Below are 17426 nucleotides of genomic sequence, written 5' to 3' on the forward strand. Positions count from 1 at the left end.
GATGCGAGGCAAGATTCCAAACGCCACTCGGCAGTGTATATCCTAGGTGGGACGCTTACGTGCAAATCGAGAACGCGTACGCGACCCGCGTACGATGCTTCTTTTGCCCCGCTAGTTTTATTGTCAAATTCCCCTGCATCTGTCCTATTCCTTCGCCACTGATTTTTTTTCAGAGAACACCGAGAGGTCGGGGAGAGCTCCGCCGGTCTGTCTGCGTGTTTCCTTCTAGACACTTCCATCTGAAGTGAATCCCCAACCGGGCCTCGCCCGCTGCATGCAGCCGATTTTCCTCACTTCGCTAGCCTGCTTCAGTACTGCGACCCGTTCTGCTCTCTAGACGGCCTGAGTGCACGCCCTCTCTGAGCCAGTTGCTTTCGTTGGCCTTCTCGCGGTGATCTGCACTCGCGACTCGAGTCTGTCGTTCAGTCTTCGGCGCCGCCGAAACGTTTTGTCTGCCTCGCTCGCCAGCTTGTCGACTGCGCCGGTTCTCCGCTTCCCGCCCTCGTTTCTATAGAGACTCCGCGGCATACTATGGCGTCGCCTACGTCATCACCTCCCCGTTTGATTGCCCTCGCGGCGACGAAACAATGGCCTATGGTCGTGATGCGGCTCGACGAGCTCGTGAGCAGCGTGTGCATCCCCAACGTGCCCTCGACAGGTTCCACAGAGGAAGCGCCGGCGCCGCGCCGGCTGCTCGCGGCTGCGGAGCGACAGGAGTTGGAGGAGACGGACAAAGCAACGGGCAACACGCTGGCGCACTTCGCGGCGGTCGCCGGCGCCGTGGACGTGCTGGAGCGTCTCCTGAAGCTGACCCTGGAGTCCCCTCGCTCCCACGTCGCTGAGGCGAATGGCAACGCCGCCGAGAAACCCACTGGAGTTCTCAGGGCGAAGAACTGCTCAAACCGCACGCCACTCTCTCTCCTTGAATTCGAGATGACCCAGCTGAAAGCGAAACTCGAAGACTGCCTCGAAGAGGAGGCTTCCGACGCCGAGAAAGCCATGAAACTGCAACAGAAAATCGACGCCATGGAGAGCGCGAAGACGTGGCTCCTGAGCAACTGGTGAGCGCCTGCCTGTTTCATCTTGGCTTTGGAAGTTTCGCCGGCATCTCAGATGCACATCCTCCGCTCGCCGAGTGCGTTTAAGAGTTTTGTCTTTTTGGCCTGAGTGGACGATGAGCAGAGACGGCGACGGCCGAGAGTGTCTGCGAAAACAATCGCTTCTCGACAGGACCTTATCTGCGTGGAAGACAATCCAAGGTGCCGCAGAAATCAACCATAGAACAAAGTAACGGTTTCGCTCGCGGGAGCATTGAACTGTCCTTTCTTCGCACACCCGTCTGGAACAGCTCCCCGTGCTTGGGGTTGTGTTTTTATCTGGTGTTTGGTCTCAGTAGCCCTGTGCGTCTGCCTCAAGCCGGTGTTCTTTTATGTATCGCCGTGCCTGGCTGTTTCTAATTGCAAGCGTCTGTCTCCTGTTTGAGGTGCTGTGCTCAGCTACTCGGCTGCCGAGCGACTCTTTTATGGCGACGGCTCCTACGAGGACATGGTCAGGGAATTAGGTGCAGACCCAACGGGTGAGGAGAGGCGATCTCTCCGGTTTGCTGGTCAGGCGTCGCCTTCGCCTTCCTGACGGAATTTCATTTTTTTGTTCTGTGCGCGTCCACGCCACGTCTACAGAAACACCCGGCGGGAGGAACGCATATAGAGATGTGTGTGTATGTGGATTTATTTGTATACATGTATGTAGTCATATGTATATATATAAGTATATCAGGATGTGGGTCTGTTTGCTCTTGCGGCTTTCTCGTGTGAGCATACTCCGTGGTAGGCCCAGCTTGTTCCTTTTGGGGACACAGTGCCTCTATCTCTGCGTATGTGCTGCCTTACACTCAGACATATATATATATATATATACATATATGGGTATATCTGTGGATATGCATATATCTACTTATGCGCACACACGGACTTCCGTCCGTTTAACTGGAGGGAGGGGGGGGGGGGGGGGCAGGAGCGGGCGTCGCCCCTGACCTATGGTGTACTTGGGAGGCACGGGTGCGTGCGCAGTCAGGCCTCAACTTTATTTATTTTTCTCGAGCTTTTTGAAGTACGGTGAAGTCCTTTCAAAACTTTTTATATTTTAAAAAAGGGAGGCCGGCTTGCACTGCCCTGTTTGGTTTGCTGCTTTCTTCAAGTCTCGTGCTGGGTCGTGCGTGTCTTTCTGTTCAGGCCTCTTTGAGCGGCTGGAGTGCTACAATGACATGCCTTACCCCTTCCTTTGCGTCGAGGAAAACGATCGCCAAAAAATCGCGTGGATTGGTGAGGACGACAGGGCCGCTTTGCTAGGCGGGGCGTCGGAAACAGCGGCTCCCCACATTTGAATTCTGGATGCCTGATTTTGTTTCGTGTTTTGAGGGACACCAGTCTGAAGCGCAGACCGAGCTCTGTAGAATGTGTGAAAGGGAAGGCGTGTTGGCACCGCTGCCTGATCACCTGCAGAGACTTGCACTCCGCTGTGACGAGTTTTATCGGAATAGATTTGCGCATGCGTGCTCATCTGAGAAGGGCACGCCTTTGGTTTTTTTGAGAAGTCTCATGGCGCTGAAGGCTGCGGCGAGGCGTGGCGAAGAGCATCATCACACGCCCGTCTACCACCGCACATGCGGCTCCGCGTGGATGGGGCTGATCGCTCCGAAGCGCATGCGTGAAAAAGGCCCTCGCTCTTCCGCCTACTATGCATCGAGCGGCATTTTCTTCTTCTTGAGGCTGAGTTACATTCGCACTCGCGCTCGCGGCTTTCTTTCCGTTTGCAGCTTCTCAGAATCTGGTCTCGCCCCCCACGTTGGCGGGCGCGGGAGGGGTGTCTCCGCTCGAGCTGCGAGACGATCACGGCAACACGCTTCTCCATCTCGTTCACTTCGAAGTCGATCTGGGATCCGGCTTCTCCGACGATGAGTCTGAGGACGAAGACGAGCCCCCTAGGAAGGGGCAAGACGTCAAAGGCCGCGCCGCAGGCGATGCGGACAGCGGCAAGAGAGAAGACGAAACAGCGGTGAGACCAGCGACGGCGGCGTTGCCTTCGTACCAATTGATTTATATGGTAGATAGGCAGCAAACTGTCTCCAGACCAGAGTTCGAATTTCAGGTAATAGAGCCTCATATCAATATGTAGTTATTAGACGAAGTTCTGTTGTGCTAGCATGGGTTCGAGGACGCACCAAATATCCATGAGTGTATTCCGTACAGTCTGCAGAGACCGCCACACTCCGCCCTTGGCTTTCGCAGGCGAGGAGGGAAGCGGATCCCACGCAGCGTCAGACAGAGCTGCAACGACAGACAAACTGCCGCAGAGCGAGCCCGTTTTTTTCCCTCTGACGCTCGCCTGCGCCGTGCGTTTTCAGGCGTCTTCCGGAGAAGCCACCGGCGAAGCCGACGGCAAGACGCAGAAGGGCAAAGCGCTGCCGTTGATAAGCGAGACACTCTTGAAGGGTACGGAAGTGCGAAGAGGGTGGGGAGGGTGGGGGGGGCTGGTGCACAAGCAGACGCCGAATGCGGAGTGTTCGTGAAGCGGTTCGTGCAACCTACAGATGCAGGTGTCTAGTTTCCCGAGCGGTGATTCTGCGCGTCTGCGCAGAATCGAGGTGTGCCGCCGTGTGCATCAGAGTGAGCTTCTGGCGCCTCTTGGGGGGTGTTCCTCTCGCGCCTGCACGATTTCTTGTCTGCGCTGTGGGGGGGCGGGGGGTAAGAAGGGAGAGGGGACCAGGGCGGGGGATGCAGGGGGAACTCGATACGGTGTCTTTGACAAGCGCGTCGAGCTTCTTTAACGCGCCTCGGATTTCGTCTGGACGGCGATTTCAACGGGGCGTGAGGGCCCGTTCGTTTCCCCTGCCGCCGTCATCCCGATAGTTTCTTGATGAGCCCCTTCTCGCCAATCGCACTTTCCTTAGGCGTTGTGCGTTCTCTGCAGCTCTCACAGGCTCGGACAAGGAGACGCTCCAGACGCTGCAGCTGCTCCTTAGCTACCCTGCGGTGAAAAACTTCGTAAGTCTTCTGGCTCTGACGAGTTCACGTTTTCTTTTGGTCGATCGCGTCTGCATTGCCCGCCGTGGGGTGGCTATATCCCGTTCGCGTCCCTGGCATCCGCTCTCTCGTCGAAAGTACCTATACAATATAGACCAAAGGACTCCTTAACTCAAACTGAGGAGTCAAGTAGGTGCACACCGTACAAGGATTAATTACTCGCTGTGTGCGACGTCTCGTGGGCCCGCAAGCGAAATCCCCAGCATCTTTTTCGCGTGTGCTGAGTCTGTCTCTCTGCCGCAGGTCAACACGCCAAACAGAACCGGGCAGACGCCCGCGCACTTCATCGTCGAAGACGCGCCGACCGGTGGGTTTCAGGCGGACTCAGTGTCGGGTCTCAAAGGGTTGGGGCGGGGGAGGGAGGGGTGGGAGAAGGGGGGGGGGGCTGTAGGATCACCACTGAAGCAGAACGCGTTCCTTTTTTTCTTACGTGGGATGGCTCCATCTGCGTGGCTGACGCGGCTCGGCGTGGTTTTGCATCGCGTGAAGGATCGAGCCTTGCGCCTTCCAGGAAGTCGCGCGGCCGCCCCTGCGAGTAGCCCGGATCGACCGATACACGGCTTTAGCTCTTTGCATGTCGAAATCTGTGTGTGTGGCTGCCCAAAGCACTCAAGCGCCCTCTGCAGCGCATGTCGCTCGGCAAATCAGGCGGCGGCGTCGCCGTGGTGTCGGCAAGGCCGCAGCTCCTGCGCGCTTCCGCCTCTGCGCTGGGTCGGGGGGAGGAATGTCTCCTCAATGGGGCGGGAGAGGGGCCTACCGCGGTTGCAGCCACACGGCGAAACTCACACGATCCGTGTTTCAACGCAGCTACGCAAAGATCAATTTGCCCGCGAGTGCGAAAACGCGGAGAGTGACAAGCCACGGCGGGGTGGCTGCTCGGCGCTACAACAGAGGCCGCAGTGGTTGCTGTGTCTCTTCGGCTCGCGCGCTTGGCTAGGAGACGCCCTCATGTTCTCGCAGTACTCGTTCTCGCTGTGCTAACGTGTTTGCGTTTGCAGGTGACGCCGCGCACGCGGCTTTGATTCTTCTTGTCAACGCCGGCGCGGATCTGAACGTCAAGGACGAAAGTGAGTTCAGCGCCGCGAGGAGGAGGTCTTTGCGTGCTGAGGAGGCGGCAGAGTTTTGGCGTCTTTCTATCCACTCCTCGGCTGGCTATCCTTCCCTACATTGCACTTTTTCCTGTTCCTGGATTTTATGTTTTGCGGTGCGAACTCTTTTCTCGCTCTTCCACACTGCAATCTCCGTGTCTGACGCGTCGCCTCGCATCTTTATCAGGTAGTCTGCGAGACTCTGCTTCTGAGAGCCACCATTGCCTGCGCACTCCATTCCCGCCTAGCCGCGGTTTTCGGTGTGCTTACGTTCGCGCCGTTGTGCGTTTCTTACTCGCTTCTGCTGCCTGCAGGCGGGCGCACGCCGTTCATGGCGCTCTGCGAGGCGCACGGCGACGGCCCGTGGGTCTCCTGGGCGCTGAAGCCCGCGCACGAAGGCGGCGGCGTCGACGCTTCTCTCAAAGACGACAAGGGTACGGAAGTCGACAGACGCGCTGAGCCGTCGCGATTCGTCTGTGCGTCGCCGGGGACGCATTCACGTAGCTGCCCGCCTGCCGCTTCTCCCTGTCTAGCGGACCAGCCCCAATTCTACGCACCCGTAATAGGTTGCTGTCCAGAAAAATGAGCTCGTCTAGCAAGAATTACACTGGCATAGACGAGAGAACCTATGTCGGAGTGCTGTGCGACATCCGGCGTGGACTGCAGCAGCTAAACCGTAAACCGTAAACCGTAAACGCAGCGGAAAGGGAGCCATGAGAGCGGTTCGACGCTCTCGGCTTTGCTTGGTTTTGGAAGTCACGTTTCGGCACTGGTCGAACGGGAGAGCGCGGGAAGGATAAAAAAACGGCAGACAGAAAAGCGTGGAGGAAGAAAGAGCCCCGTGAGTGATCCATGCGATGTGCAGGCCGGACGTATAGGGAGTATATCGAGATGGGCGAGGAAGCGGACAGCTGGGAAGAGGACGAGGAGGAGGAAGACGAAGATTGAAAATGTAGTTGAATTTCGTCCCTGGAAAGAATACGTGCAAGCGTGCGCACATTGTCCCCTGGATATGTTTGCTCAGCTTTCGAATGCGTCTCCTCGTTCTTGCAGGGGACCTCGCTTCAGCCGTCTCTCTCGGCGAGCTGGGCTCTTTTTTGCCTTTTCTTTGTTTTCTTGTGGCGTTTCGGAGGGATAGTAGCCGCTGCATGCGTCCTGTTCGCCAGCTCCGGTGTCGAGTCGGCGCTTGTTTCTGGTCGCTTGGACGGCCGATAATGAGCTTCTTCGTCAGTTGCGGCATCCAGTGAGCGAAGCCAGGCGACACGTCAGATGTACGTTTTGATGTAGATTCGCGACTGTTTATACAAAGCAGTCTCGACTCGCGCTGGGGTTTCTTCGCCTACATAGTCAATCAACAGAGGGTTTTCTGTTGCCAGGCGCATCTTACGCAAAATCGGGCTCTCAGCCGCGCAGACGAGTGTCCGGCCTCACGCAGGCGTCCGCACTGCGATACAGTCCTCGACACATTCTTGGGTATGCGTCTGATACTAGTTTTTAACCTCAAAGGGCGTATCTGCTGTCAACGCTCCACGCAGGGACTCCATGCAGCGTCACCCTCACCAGGTACGCAGACAGTCGAGGAGTTCTTCGTCGTTTAAGGGCCGTACAGAGTGCAGGGAAATTCACGAAGCTGCCTGGCCGTTTTGGGGCGCTCGCGCCATGACACGCAGCCGGAAAAGGTCAGAAAGCAAAAGTATAGTGCTAATGAAACTCAGGAAATCCGTGGGAGTGCACGACCCGCCAAGCAGCAGTGAGATCTCGTTCGAACAGATATGCATGTGTGATTGCGCCCTATCGTCGGCGTGAACTACTCTCTTAGTCACGCGTATACATTATGCGACTGTACACTTCCGCTGACTATTCTTCGCTGTGAATTCCTCCAAAGTATCGGTTTTCAAAGAAAGCACGTCGCATTCGTCCGATTGCCGCAGCGCCTCCCGCAGACTTGCTCAGTTTGAGTGACGCATGCGTTTCAAAAAAATCCAAGTCCTGGTAAGGCCTCGAAAAGGCCGGATCGCCACACACTCCACTCCTTCGGTCGGCCCCCCCTTTCGGTGCCGCAGACCCGCCAGCAAGTCACCATCAGTGTGCTGCTTCTAGGAGAGTTCTACGCGAGCTGCAGGCAAAACTGCGGAGAAGCCCTCGGGTGCTTTGACGCATCAGTAGCGACCTTGAGACTGCTCGCCCGTACAAGTCACCCCACGAAGGCACATCTTCGACCTACAACCGACTCGGCGCGCCACACGCGCGGTCACTGACATCACAAAGAGAAGCGCTTACGCGTGAAAGTATCTGTGCACACGAACATATCGATGTAGAGCCTTCGTCGCGGTCAACACGCCGCACATGCCTAGATCCTATTTCAAGTGGAGTCGGTACGATTCCGTGTATATACACGCACACACCCTCCCAGACCCTTGGTACGCCGCGCTCTAGAAGCCGACGTGGGCGCTGCCCGGTATGCCACGCGGCTTCGGCCGCACGGAGAGAAAAAAAGGAGAGAAAAAAGTAAGAACGCCTGCGGTTAGAATCGGAAGGCATCGACTACGCCCTTCAGCGTCTCTGTTACGTCTCTCGCGACCCTGACGCAGAGAACGACCCCCAAAACGTGTGCGGCGATCCACGCGAGGGACAGCTGTAGCTCGGCGTCGCGTAGGCAGCCGGCGACAAGCTGGTGCCAGAACCAAAAATCGCGGTAATAGAGGTAAGACGGCGACCGTGGCGCCTCTTCTTGCTCCACACTCGACGCCGACGCATAATAGACTGCGCTCCGCGCCTCCGACCCGAGACTCTCTGCGGAATCCGTTTCTGTTCCCGCGTCCGCAGGTCGCGACCCCGCCGCCGGCGGCGCCGACGCAGATGAGAGAGATGTGGACACAGAGGCCTTTTGCCCCGTCTGCTCGCTTCCCCCGGGTGCCCGGCGGCCTTCGAGGCCCCCTGCCACGCTCTCTCGTCTTGCTTCGCCTCCCCCAGAGGCGTCAGCAGCTCCGCTGGCGGCTGGAGGTGCTTCTGGAGCTTCTGGCGCGGACGATGAAGCGGTTAGAGCTGCTGCATCGGCTTCCTCTTCCGTGTTCGGTTCAGCCTCCCACGAACAGGAGGGCGACGACGGCGAAGCGCACGCGGGAGCCGGGGTGTTGGCCTCTCGGGGTCGGGGCGTACGCCGATGACGATCGCTCATTCCCGCAGCGCTGGTGGCGCGTGCGAGCGAAGACCCCACAGGGGCGCCTGTGGCGGGTGGAGGAAGCTGCGCGACATGCGCGACGAGGGACGGCAGACTGGTCGCCCGCAGGTCTTCGCGGAAAGCCTCATCCGCGTTTTGGGTCTCTGAGGCTGCCTCGGTTTGTCCTGCGACTTCCGCGGCGAGCGAGTGAAGGTGACTCAGCTGATACTTGGTGATGTGGCATCGCACGTTTATTTGAAGAATAAAGTTCATGATGAAGAAGACCAGAAGCGTGGCGAGCGCAATGAGGAAGGTGCGCAGCTTGGTGTGAGCCGCCGTCGTCTCGCCGTACTGAGACAGAATGACGCGTTCATAATTCTTGAACCTCGTCTCAAACTCATCCCCACCGTCGCCGGCGGCGGGTCTCCCCGCCCTGGCCGTCCCTTTCGATCTCCTGCTCTCTCTCTCGGCGTTCCGCGTGCGCTGTTTGCCGCGCTCTTCAGTCTCCTCGCACCTCCTCTCCTCTCCCGTCTGGTTCTCGGCGTCTCCCTCTCTCGCGCTCCTGCTATAAGCCGAGGGGCCTAGGAGAGGCAGGGGGGTCGAGCTGGTGGAGAAGAGCAGCGTGAGGATACCCAGAACAACAAGGGCCGCCCAGCCGCAGACGCAGGACAACCCCAGCTCTCTTTTGACCGAGTGAGGGAGGAGGCGATAGTATGGCTGTTCGCTCTCGCCTCCAGACGGGTGAGTGTGTGTGAGGGAAGAGAAAGATGCGTGCGTCATGAGCACTTTGTCGATGAGAGAGGCGGGATTCAAAGAGTGCTGCGTGGAGGTGCTTCCTATGATAATCACGTCGAGAAAGAGCAGAGCGTAGATGAAGACAATTCGCCGGTCCCGCGAGGGGAGTTTCGGCGCAGCCGGGGCAGAGAGCGTCTTTTTGCCGTTGTCGTTTCCGCGGGAACCCGACGCACTCAGCGCGTTTCCTGAGGAGGCGCCGCGTGAACGTGAGGCAACAACGTCCGACAAAATGGACTCAGAACGATTGACGCCGCTTCCAAGGGCGCCAGCACAGACATCACTGCCGTGGTCCCTTCCGCCATTCTCCGCACAGGAGTGTGTTGCATGACTTGCGCCGTTCGACACGACCTGCGCGCCTTTGCTGTGTCGCCGCGAGCCGAGATACGGTCTCCCCTGTGGACACGACACCGCACGTCGGAAAAAGTCACCGGGGTAACTGTAGTTGCCTTCGATTCCAGAGCAGATTTCCTCTGAAAAGGGGGGAGCAGACCCGGTTGAGGCGAGCCTTGTGCCCGACGCCGCGCAAGACGCTTCCGCTGTAGCGTGAGATTCACCCGGGCCAGGCAGATCGTGGAGGCAGACACCCGCATGTGAAGAGTCCGTCGAGACACGCAGGTCGCGCATATCAGTGGCAACAGGCGAAGAAGGGCACCTGTCCGGAATAGCCGGGAAACGAAGCTTCTCTTCGGCAGCCCCCGAGGAGTTGTTTGCAGGCGAGCAAACCGATCCAGAAAATGAGCGGCGCGACGCTGCGCAGGACGGTTGAAAGGATCGCGACATCGCGCTTTCCAACGATAGATGCTGCTGAGCAGCAAAACGAGCTGCTTCAGCGTGAGAAATGGAAGCCACTCGGTCGCCAGGGCGATACCGGCCGGAGTTGAATTCGGATGACGAGCTTCGCGCGGTACCCGCGCCAAGGGATGAGACGGACAGAGGCCCTCTCCACAGAATGCGATCTCCCTTTCCCCGGCAGCCTTCGTCCAGCATTCGTCGGAGGGCCCCGTCGTCAGCTTCTGGGATGCTCGCAGAGAGGACCGACATGGCGTGCAGAGAAAGGGGTATACAGTGCTACAGAGGACATTAAAAGACGCAAACGCAAGGAAGAGGCGTGCATTGCCTTCGTGGATCAGCAAGGAGGTGTTACCGCTCGGTGTCATGACACTGCACGAAACGCGGGAGAAATCGCCATGCAACAAAGACAGGGCGAAAGCGCGGAAGACACGCGACGTGCCACGGACGAGTGCAAGACTGGTCCTGGAACGTGGACAGCAAGAGAGAGCCAGAAGGGAACGTGCGTAGCGAGAGAGGTGTCTGAGGGAGGGTCTTGTCAGGTTGCGTTCCCGAGCTTTGCCGGCGACTTGGCTGTATGCACACGCACGGCACACGAGTTTGCACACGATCGGTCAGCCAGAGACTCACGGTCGCCCTTCGACGACAAATACCTTGGTTCGTCGCGGAAATAGATACAGCGTAATTGACGGAAGCCGAAAGTTAGACTGTAGTAAGGCGCGTTAGCCCGACGTCCACAGGAGACACGCAGTGACCACCACTATTTTCTGAAGTGCCAACGACATCAAAACGCCACTGTTACCACCCTGCACGAAGGAAGAACGCGGCACTCACTCCGTAGAACGAATGGAACGATGATCTGACCGAAACACTTTGGCTGGAAAGGAAAGGCGACAGCCAACTCTCGCTGCGCCCCTGCGCCGAAGGACGGGGCTCGGAGATGTGCGGTTGTCTCTCAGGGTCACATGCAGGCGGACGCCAGGCAACGAAGAGACGGAAAGAAATACGAACGCGTAAGACGATGCACGGATTCCTGCCAGGAAGCAGCCGGAGAGAGGCGCCTCCGCGAGACGACTTGCGCCACAAATCCTTGGAATGTGCGTTCACGGGTTCATGCAAAGAAACCGAAGACAGAGGCGTAGCAGACACACTGTGCGGCTCCGGGGCTCGGCGTTGCGCGGTTCGGCTTTTTGAAGGAGCGTTTCTTGCTCCAATGTTCGGACGAAAAAAGCCACTAAAATATTCTTACTCGGCTGCTCGTACTCACCGAAGGAAGGAAAGGGGAGAACTCCCCACGGCATCAAACGCGTTTCTTCGCCGAGAGGTCGCTGGAGGTCGCAGCAGACTGTACGTGATTCAACCATGTCGCTAGAGACTTCGCGGGTGCATGCACAGTGGACGCCGAAATCCTCAGCAAGGGACACAGAAACCGCGACGCAACACACAGATGTGGAGTGTCAAAAGCCACGATGAATAACACCACGCACTCTCCGAGACGAAAGCCGTAGGGATCGTCAGTGTGTGCGTTTCTGAAAAGTCCGTTTAGAGAGCTCAAATCTCGTCCTTCGCTGCGAACGCAGAACGCCGGACTGGGTACCACACACAGCAATCGGCCGATGTCGCCTAGTCCAATATGGTCTAGACGATTATTTACGCGTGAGTACTTCTGTGATTTTCCCCCTGGATTTTGGAAGTGGTCCTAGAGCTGGCCTGAAGTCACCGGTACGTGCGTTGCACCCCCGCTTTTCGAGAGCCACGGATTCGTGGCTTGTCTACCCTGTATGCGTGCACACGCGGAGCACACCAGCATTGGAACCCATGAACACGCAGGTACCAAGGCAGTTAATTGATCGTAAGATTTCACAAATTCCTAGTACTGCAAGAGCTCCGATAAACCAACGCGCTAGTATCTGGTATATCACATCAGCCTTTCTCAGTGGTTCCCCAGACAGAAGGCGAGGCGAGCCCTAATTAATTGTCAAACGTGCTACGCCGAAATGGTAAAACACATACTACTAGGCTTCCAGAAGTGCAGCGAATTTGACAGTGCCCTTTGGCCCGGCGCAACCCAAATCATCTCGTAGTTGGCGCGCATTCAGTACGCAGGGCTTGCCAAGAGGGAATGCTCAGCGATCTGGAAGATGGAACATCTGTCTGTTACCTTGTTCCCGTCGACAGCGGACAGCATGTTGTCGCACTTCAGGGCCGTGGCAGCACAGGTGGGGTCGCTGCCGACGCTTTGCAGACTGTGACGTTGGCGTCTGCGTTACTGTCTGTGGCACATCTACGACAGCTCGTAGCACGGCAACAGTAGCAGACACCTGACACACCTCCCCATTATCTGCATCCGCCCTTTTACGACACTGTTAGCCCGTTTCCGCCTTCAGATGACTAGTGAATTCGTAAGAACGTGCTGCAGGCAGACAAAAGACTCCGCACACGTTTTTAACAGCGAGGCCTCCCGCCAGGACACTTTTTGCTTTTCCACTGATGTTGGCCGGAACCCGCGAAGGTGTTTCGTTGTAGACGTTGCGCAAATCTCCTGATTCGGCTACCCTCTCTAAGATGCCTTCCTCCCTCTCACTGCATGTGCCGCTAGGCAATGCGTTCGCATCCCATTCCTGAAGCGAACATCGCCGCCCTCCAAAGGCGCCCGATGCCACCGCCCCTCGAGGCCTTACAGTTTTTCAGGAAGGCCAAAATTACCACGCCGTGCAGCGAGACAACTAAGTACGAGGTGGTTGACCTAGGTTGCCACTCTCACAGCGAATCTATCTCGGCGATAGTGGGGGGGGGGGGGGGGGGGGGGTGTCGTATACCAGCATGCAGGCCCTCTGCATGGCAGACCGTCTGTATCGACTACTATACATGAGAGAATCCAATCATCATGCCCCCTGGATCTAGATTCCCTTCTGCAGTCGTTTGGGTAAGGAAGGCCGCCGCTGAATCTATCGCCGCAACTCGGAAAGCCCGCCGGGAACGATCCTATACGCCTGCACATGGTCTTGAAGACACAAGAGGACGTGGAGCCATGTATTCCTATCCCATACAAGAGGGTACGCCACACACCCAGCTCGTATTACTATGCACTTGTTCAAAGCGCTCAGTCCTCCATGGCAATGCATGTGGGCACACTGTACGGGCGTTTCGTGCCCAAAAACAAGGTGTTGTTTTTCAGTGTCCGCGGCACGACAGAGCCACTGTCGTAGACGTTGCCAGCACATCAACACACGAAATCCGTTACGATCTGTATCGCGTCGGGATTCTTCACTTTCACGGTTCTCGATGGAGAAAGAGCTGAGGATAACTACAGAGAAGCTCCTTCCGTCCAGACGAGCCGCGAAGCCGCCTGCATCCGCTTACCCTCCAGTGAAGATTACTCCCTTGCATCAACGAATACAGGATCGCGGAGAAGAGTATTCGCAGATTATCACGAGATTGTTGTTCCTAGTCACATCTACCGTACCGATTTGAGCTCGAAAAGCTGGGAATGAGGACCAGGGTTGCGGCTCGAAGAGACACTGTCTTCACGCCGCGAGCGGCCGTTCTTCGGCTTTTAGTCGATTCTTCCGTAGCCCCCGGACGCGTACGAATTTTAAAGAAGTCATGTGTAGCCATCTTTCTACTCTCTTTTTCGCGTTGTTGGCGCTCCTGTTCTTCCTGCTCGCTTTCTCTTTTCAAGTTTATAGGATCTTCCATAGCTTCCTCTCTCCGTTGTCCACCTCTCTTCTCGAGCTGCGACCGGCGTTTTCGCGTGCTCCAGCCGCTTTCTCCCACTTTTTCTTCCCCCCTGCACATGAATGCGGTTTCCCGTCCTTTTTGATGCAGGCGACAACCACGCGGGCCATTCCTTGTAGCCTTTTCTTAGGCATCCTAGAGGTCTACGTTGCCTCGTCTCGCGTCATTTTGCGTCGCGCTGGCGCAGGCCTTCTTTAGTCCTCTCGCGTTATCTCTGCGGCGGACTTCCGGCAGCCAGCCGACTGCGTTACGGCTGCCTGTCTTCACTACCATGTGTACTCTTCCCCTCGTTGATTTCACGCTTTGTTCTTACCTGGAGTCTTCACTTCCTCTGCTGGCGATCCTCGAGGCGTCCCTGAAACGCGCTGCGAGTGTCGCGCGGTGACTGTCGTCGCTTCGGCGGCCGTTCGACATTTTGCTCCACTGCCCTCTGGCTTCGCCCCCGTTGAATAACACACACGTCCAGTTCCTTCCCTTCACACATTTGCTCGCAACCGGAGTCTTCGGCGCATCGTGACTTTTATCGGTTCATTCCGAGAGAGTCGCCTGGGGAATTCCGAGCCCTTCGACTGCGCAGATGCGTAGAACTCTGGGTCCACGTACGCGTACCTGTTCAAATGAACACCGAACTTCGTTTTCTCTCGCCTGACGAGCACATTTATCGGCGTCTTTGTGTGCATTTATACAGATATCGGCTGCCTGCTAGGAGCATAAAGAGCCACAGGACGGCTGAGTAGCACGCCGGCGAGCAACAACCTGGACTCTGCCTTTCTTGCTCGTATTCTGCATATTCCACGTCCTCGTTCGTTTTATTTGAAAAAGCGGCTCTCTTTCGGTCGCTCGTTGGATTTCGGTTCACAGACATCCCCGACAAGCTGTCGGAGGCATCGTCTGTATCGTCTGTCTCTCGCATCTTGCTTTCTGTTTGCTGCTTTCGGTCGGCGTTTTGCGCTCGTTCGCTTCTTGAAAGTCTCCTCGTTCAGACCTTTCACAGCGTCGCTGCTGCAGTCGTCTAGCGATTCGTTCGGGCAGCGGAGTTCAGTCGCCCTTGCCCTTCTCGTTCGCATCGTTTTTTTTTACTTTTCCGTTTTTCCTTTCCTCGCCCAGCACGATGGATGCTGTCATGGTTGTGCACCAGCTGCAGCGGCTCGCTGCGTCGCCGAATCCTTCGCCGGCGGTTGCGGCGAAGCTGCCGCGGGTCGCAGTCGGGATTTGCTACTTCATCGAGCACCCGGAGGTCGGCGTCCGCCAGCAGGCGGCCAACGCCGTGCACAGAGTCGTCTCGCTGCATGCGGAGTTGCTCAGAAACACGCAGGAGGGCCGCGAGCTGGAGGCGATGCTGGAGCGCCACGCGGAGAGCTCCAAGGATCCGCTGATCGTCGAGAGCTGCCAAGCTACGCTGGCGATCTTCCGCGCCGGGCGATCACCCTCTGGAGGCGCAGCCGCGCCTGGGAACCCCCTTCGCAGCGACGGCGCCGCCACAGCGGAAGCCGCCGCGTGCTCCCGCGCCGACGAGCGAGGCCGGTCGTGGGCGCCGCTGAGCGAGAGCTGCCCGCGAAAAGAAGGCGACAGCGTGATGATGCGCCGCGGAACCTCAGGTCCTGCGGACCCCCACGCAGGCCACAGCGGCGTGGACCGCGAGGAGAAAAAGAGCGCGGCGAACCGTCTCGGCGAAGCAAAGGAGGGAGCGATGTCTCCGCTCGCGGCTTCGGACCCGAGACGCGGTGGCTCGCCGCTTCCGCCGCCTTCCCTCCACGCGGGGGCCTCGCTGCAGGCTACCCACGGGCCTCTCGAGGGCGAGATGTGCACCGTGCTGCTGGGTCTGCGGGGCTTGGCGGCGGAAGTGCGGCGCCTGGAGGGGAACGTGTCGCTGTCGAGTGGAGTGCTGCCTCCCGCGGCCTCTGCACCGCCCTCGTCTGCGACCCCGTTTGGCCTCCAGAAGTCGCTCTTCACAAAGCTCGACGCGCTGCAGCGCGAGATCCAGTACCGACTCGTCCGGGTGCCGGGCGTGAGCAGCGCGACCATCACGCTCAACACGCGCGGCCTCTGTGCGCAGCTCGAAACTGAGGACCTCGATCATCGCCCGGCGCGGGGCGACGGCGAGGAGGGCGACGGCATCGCCGTCCTCCTCGTGCGGCTCGCCCACGACCCCAAGAAGCGCAATCACCACCTGCAGCAGATCCGCCTGGCTGCAGGCCCTCGCACGCTTGTCCTCCGCGCGGAGCGCGTCTACGACGGCGTCCGGCGCGGCGCCGGCGGCGACCGGAAGCGACGAGACCGGAGAGGCGGGGAACGCAGCGGAGACCGGGACACCCAGCCGCGCGCGCAGGCGCACCACGAAGAGGCGGAGGCTGGCCTCGACGCCGACGGCGGAGGCTCGCCGCCGGTCGCCAAGGGCCCCGCCTACTTGGACGACGAGGCTGTCGTGCGAGGCGACCGGAATGACCTCGGCGGACTGGGGGAAGACGAAAGCTGCGGACGCGCAGGCGCCGGCGAGGGCCTTCACGGGTCGGGAGAGACCGCTGCCGGATACTCCTTCTTCAGCCGAAGCTCCGTCCTGTTCAGTGAGTCGCGAAAGTCGCGCCCAGACCTAGGCTTCACGCCGCCATCCTCTTTTTCGTCATATTCACCCCGCCGAGGCGCGCGGGAGTTCTCCCCGCCAGCGGCGCGAACGCAGCCGGAGGAGGCTACTGAAGCCGCGCAGCTCGGCGCGGCAGGGACCACTCTTGACATCAGATAGAGAGACACATGCATCCATATATTATATGTAGTCAGTGCATATATATATATATATATATATATATATATATATATATATGGATGGATAGGTGGAGGCTGGCTGGGGGGTACTCTGTAGGTGCGGCTCGCCCACGCTTTTCCTCAGATGTTCGCCAGTTTCTTCTCTCCTCTTGGGGTTCCGTGGGGACAGACCGCGTCGTGAGGCCGCACCGCGTTCTATGCGCTCTCCGCGTGCGAAACATGAAGCCGAAAGATTAGAGAGTCTCCCTGGATGACGTGTGCGTGTCTAATGGCGGGGTCTTGGTGTGCGTGTGCTGCGGTCTACAGGTCAGTCTCGCTTCCTGGGGAGCAGCATCCTGCCCTACGAAGATGACCCCGAACTCGCGTCTAGGCTGAAGCGCGAGAAGCAGAAGAAGGTGGAAGAACGTGTGAAGCTCCTCGAGTCCCAGACCGTGCTAGATCGCGTTTTGGGGAACATCGGCAAAGTTCGCTTCTGGTGATGCTCCCTCCCTCCCCTCGAGAGTGATCAACAACAGCTCACAGCACACATCGCGCGTCGGAAGAGAGACGCCTGCTTGCTTCGCGGGCCCCGAACTCTAATCGAATATCGAGGCGCAGACCCTGTTTCGAATTCACACTCAAACGCGTGTGGATGCAGAGGGCTTTCTGTTGTTCGCCACCCCCCTCTGACTCGCGGACCGAAGCGAAGCCTCGTGCGCTGTGGGGGGCCGTGCCAGCACAGACGCGGGTCTGGTGAGCATCGTGTTGATGGAAGACGCCGAAGCCGAGCGGCGCGGGTTCTTTCTCTTCCCTGCTTCTTCGAACCGCGGCGAACGCCGCAGGGGACACCGCCTCGTCTCTTCTTACGGCGTTACCCGTTTTTGAAGTCGCAGCCGTCGAAAAATACTGCGAGGGGAGACGTGCGAGGGCGCGAGCTAGGCAGTCGGTCACCCGCGGGGTAGCGTGGCGCGGAGGGAAGGGGTCTCTTTGCCGCCGTTGGGGAACGAAAAAAGGTTTGCGCGAATTAAACTCTCG

At 58.3% G+C, this 17426-nt stretch overlaps 3 protein-coding genes across 3 annotated transcripts; 2 read left to right on the forward strand and 1 right to left on the reverse strand.

The window, feature by feature from the left end:
* Positions 1-531: 531 nt before the first annotated feature.
* BESB_048440 (uncharacterized protein) lies at positions 532-6118 on the forward strand (the record flags this gene model as incomplete). Its single annotated transcript, XM_029363295.1, has 10 exons — positions 532-1061; positions 1497-1576; positions 2232-2321; positions 2816-3054; positions 3404-3491; positions 3970-4043; positions 4326-4389; positions 5081-5149; positions 5485-5604; positions 6036-6118. The coding sequence occupies 10 exons, from the start codon at positions 532-534 to the stop codon at positions 6116-6118; spliced, it is 1437 nt and encodes a 478-aa protein (XP_029220661.1).
* Positions 6119-7694: 1576 nt separating this feature from the next.
* Positions 7695-10166, reverse strand: BESB_048450 (uncharacterized protein; the record flags this gene model as incomplete). Its single annotated transcript, XM_029363296.1, has 1 exon — positions 7695-10166. One exon carries the CDS (start codon positions 10164-10166, stop codon positions 7695-7697), a length of 2472 nt encoding a protein of 823 aa, XP_029220662.1.
* A 4597-nt stretch (positions 10167-14763) lies between these two features.
* On the forward strand, positions 14764-16891 carry BESB_048460 (uncharacterized protein; the record flags this gene model as incomplete). The annotated part of the gene is made up of 2 exons (XM_029363297.1): positions 14764-16216; positions 16719-16891. The coding sequence occupies 2 exons, from the start codon at positions 14764-14766 to the stop codon at positions 16889-16891; spliced, it is 1626 nt and encodes a 541-aa protein (XP_029220663.1).
* Between the last annotated feature and the right edge of the window lie 535 nt (positions 16892-17426).

The sequence above is a fragment of the Besnoitia besnoiti genome, chromosome III, assembly GCF_002563875.1.
Source record: "Besnoitia besnoiti strain Bb-Ger1 chromosome III, whole genome shotgun sequence".
Lineage (NCBI taxonomy): Eukaryota > Apicomplexa > Conoidasida > Eucoccidiorida > Sarcocystidae > Besnoitia > Besnoitia besnoiti.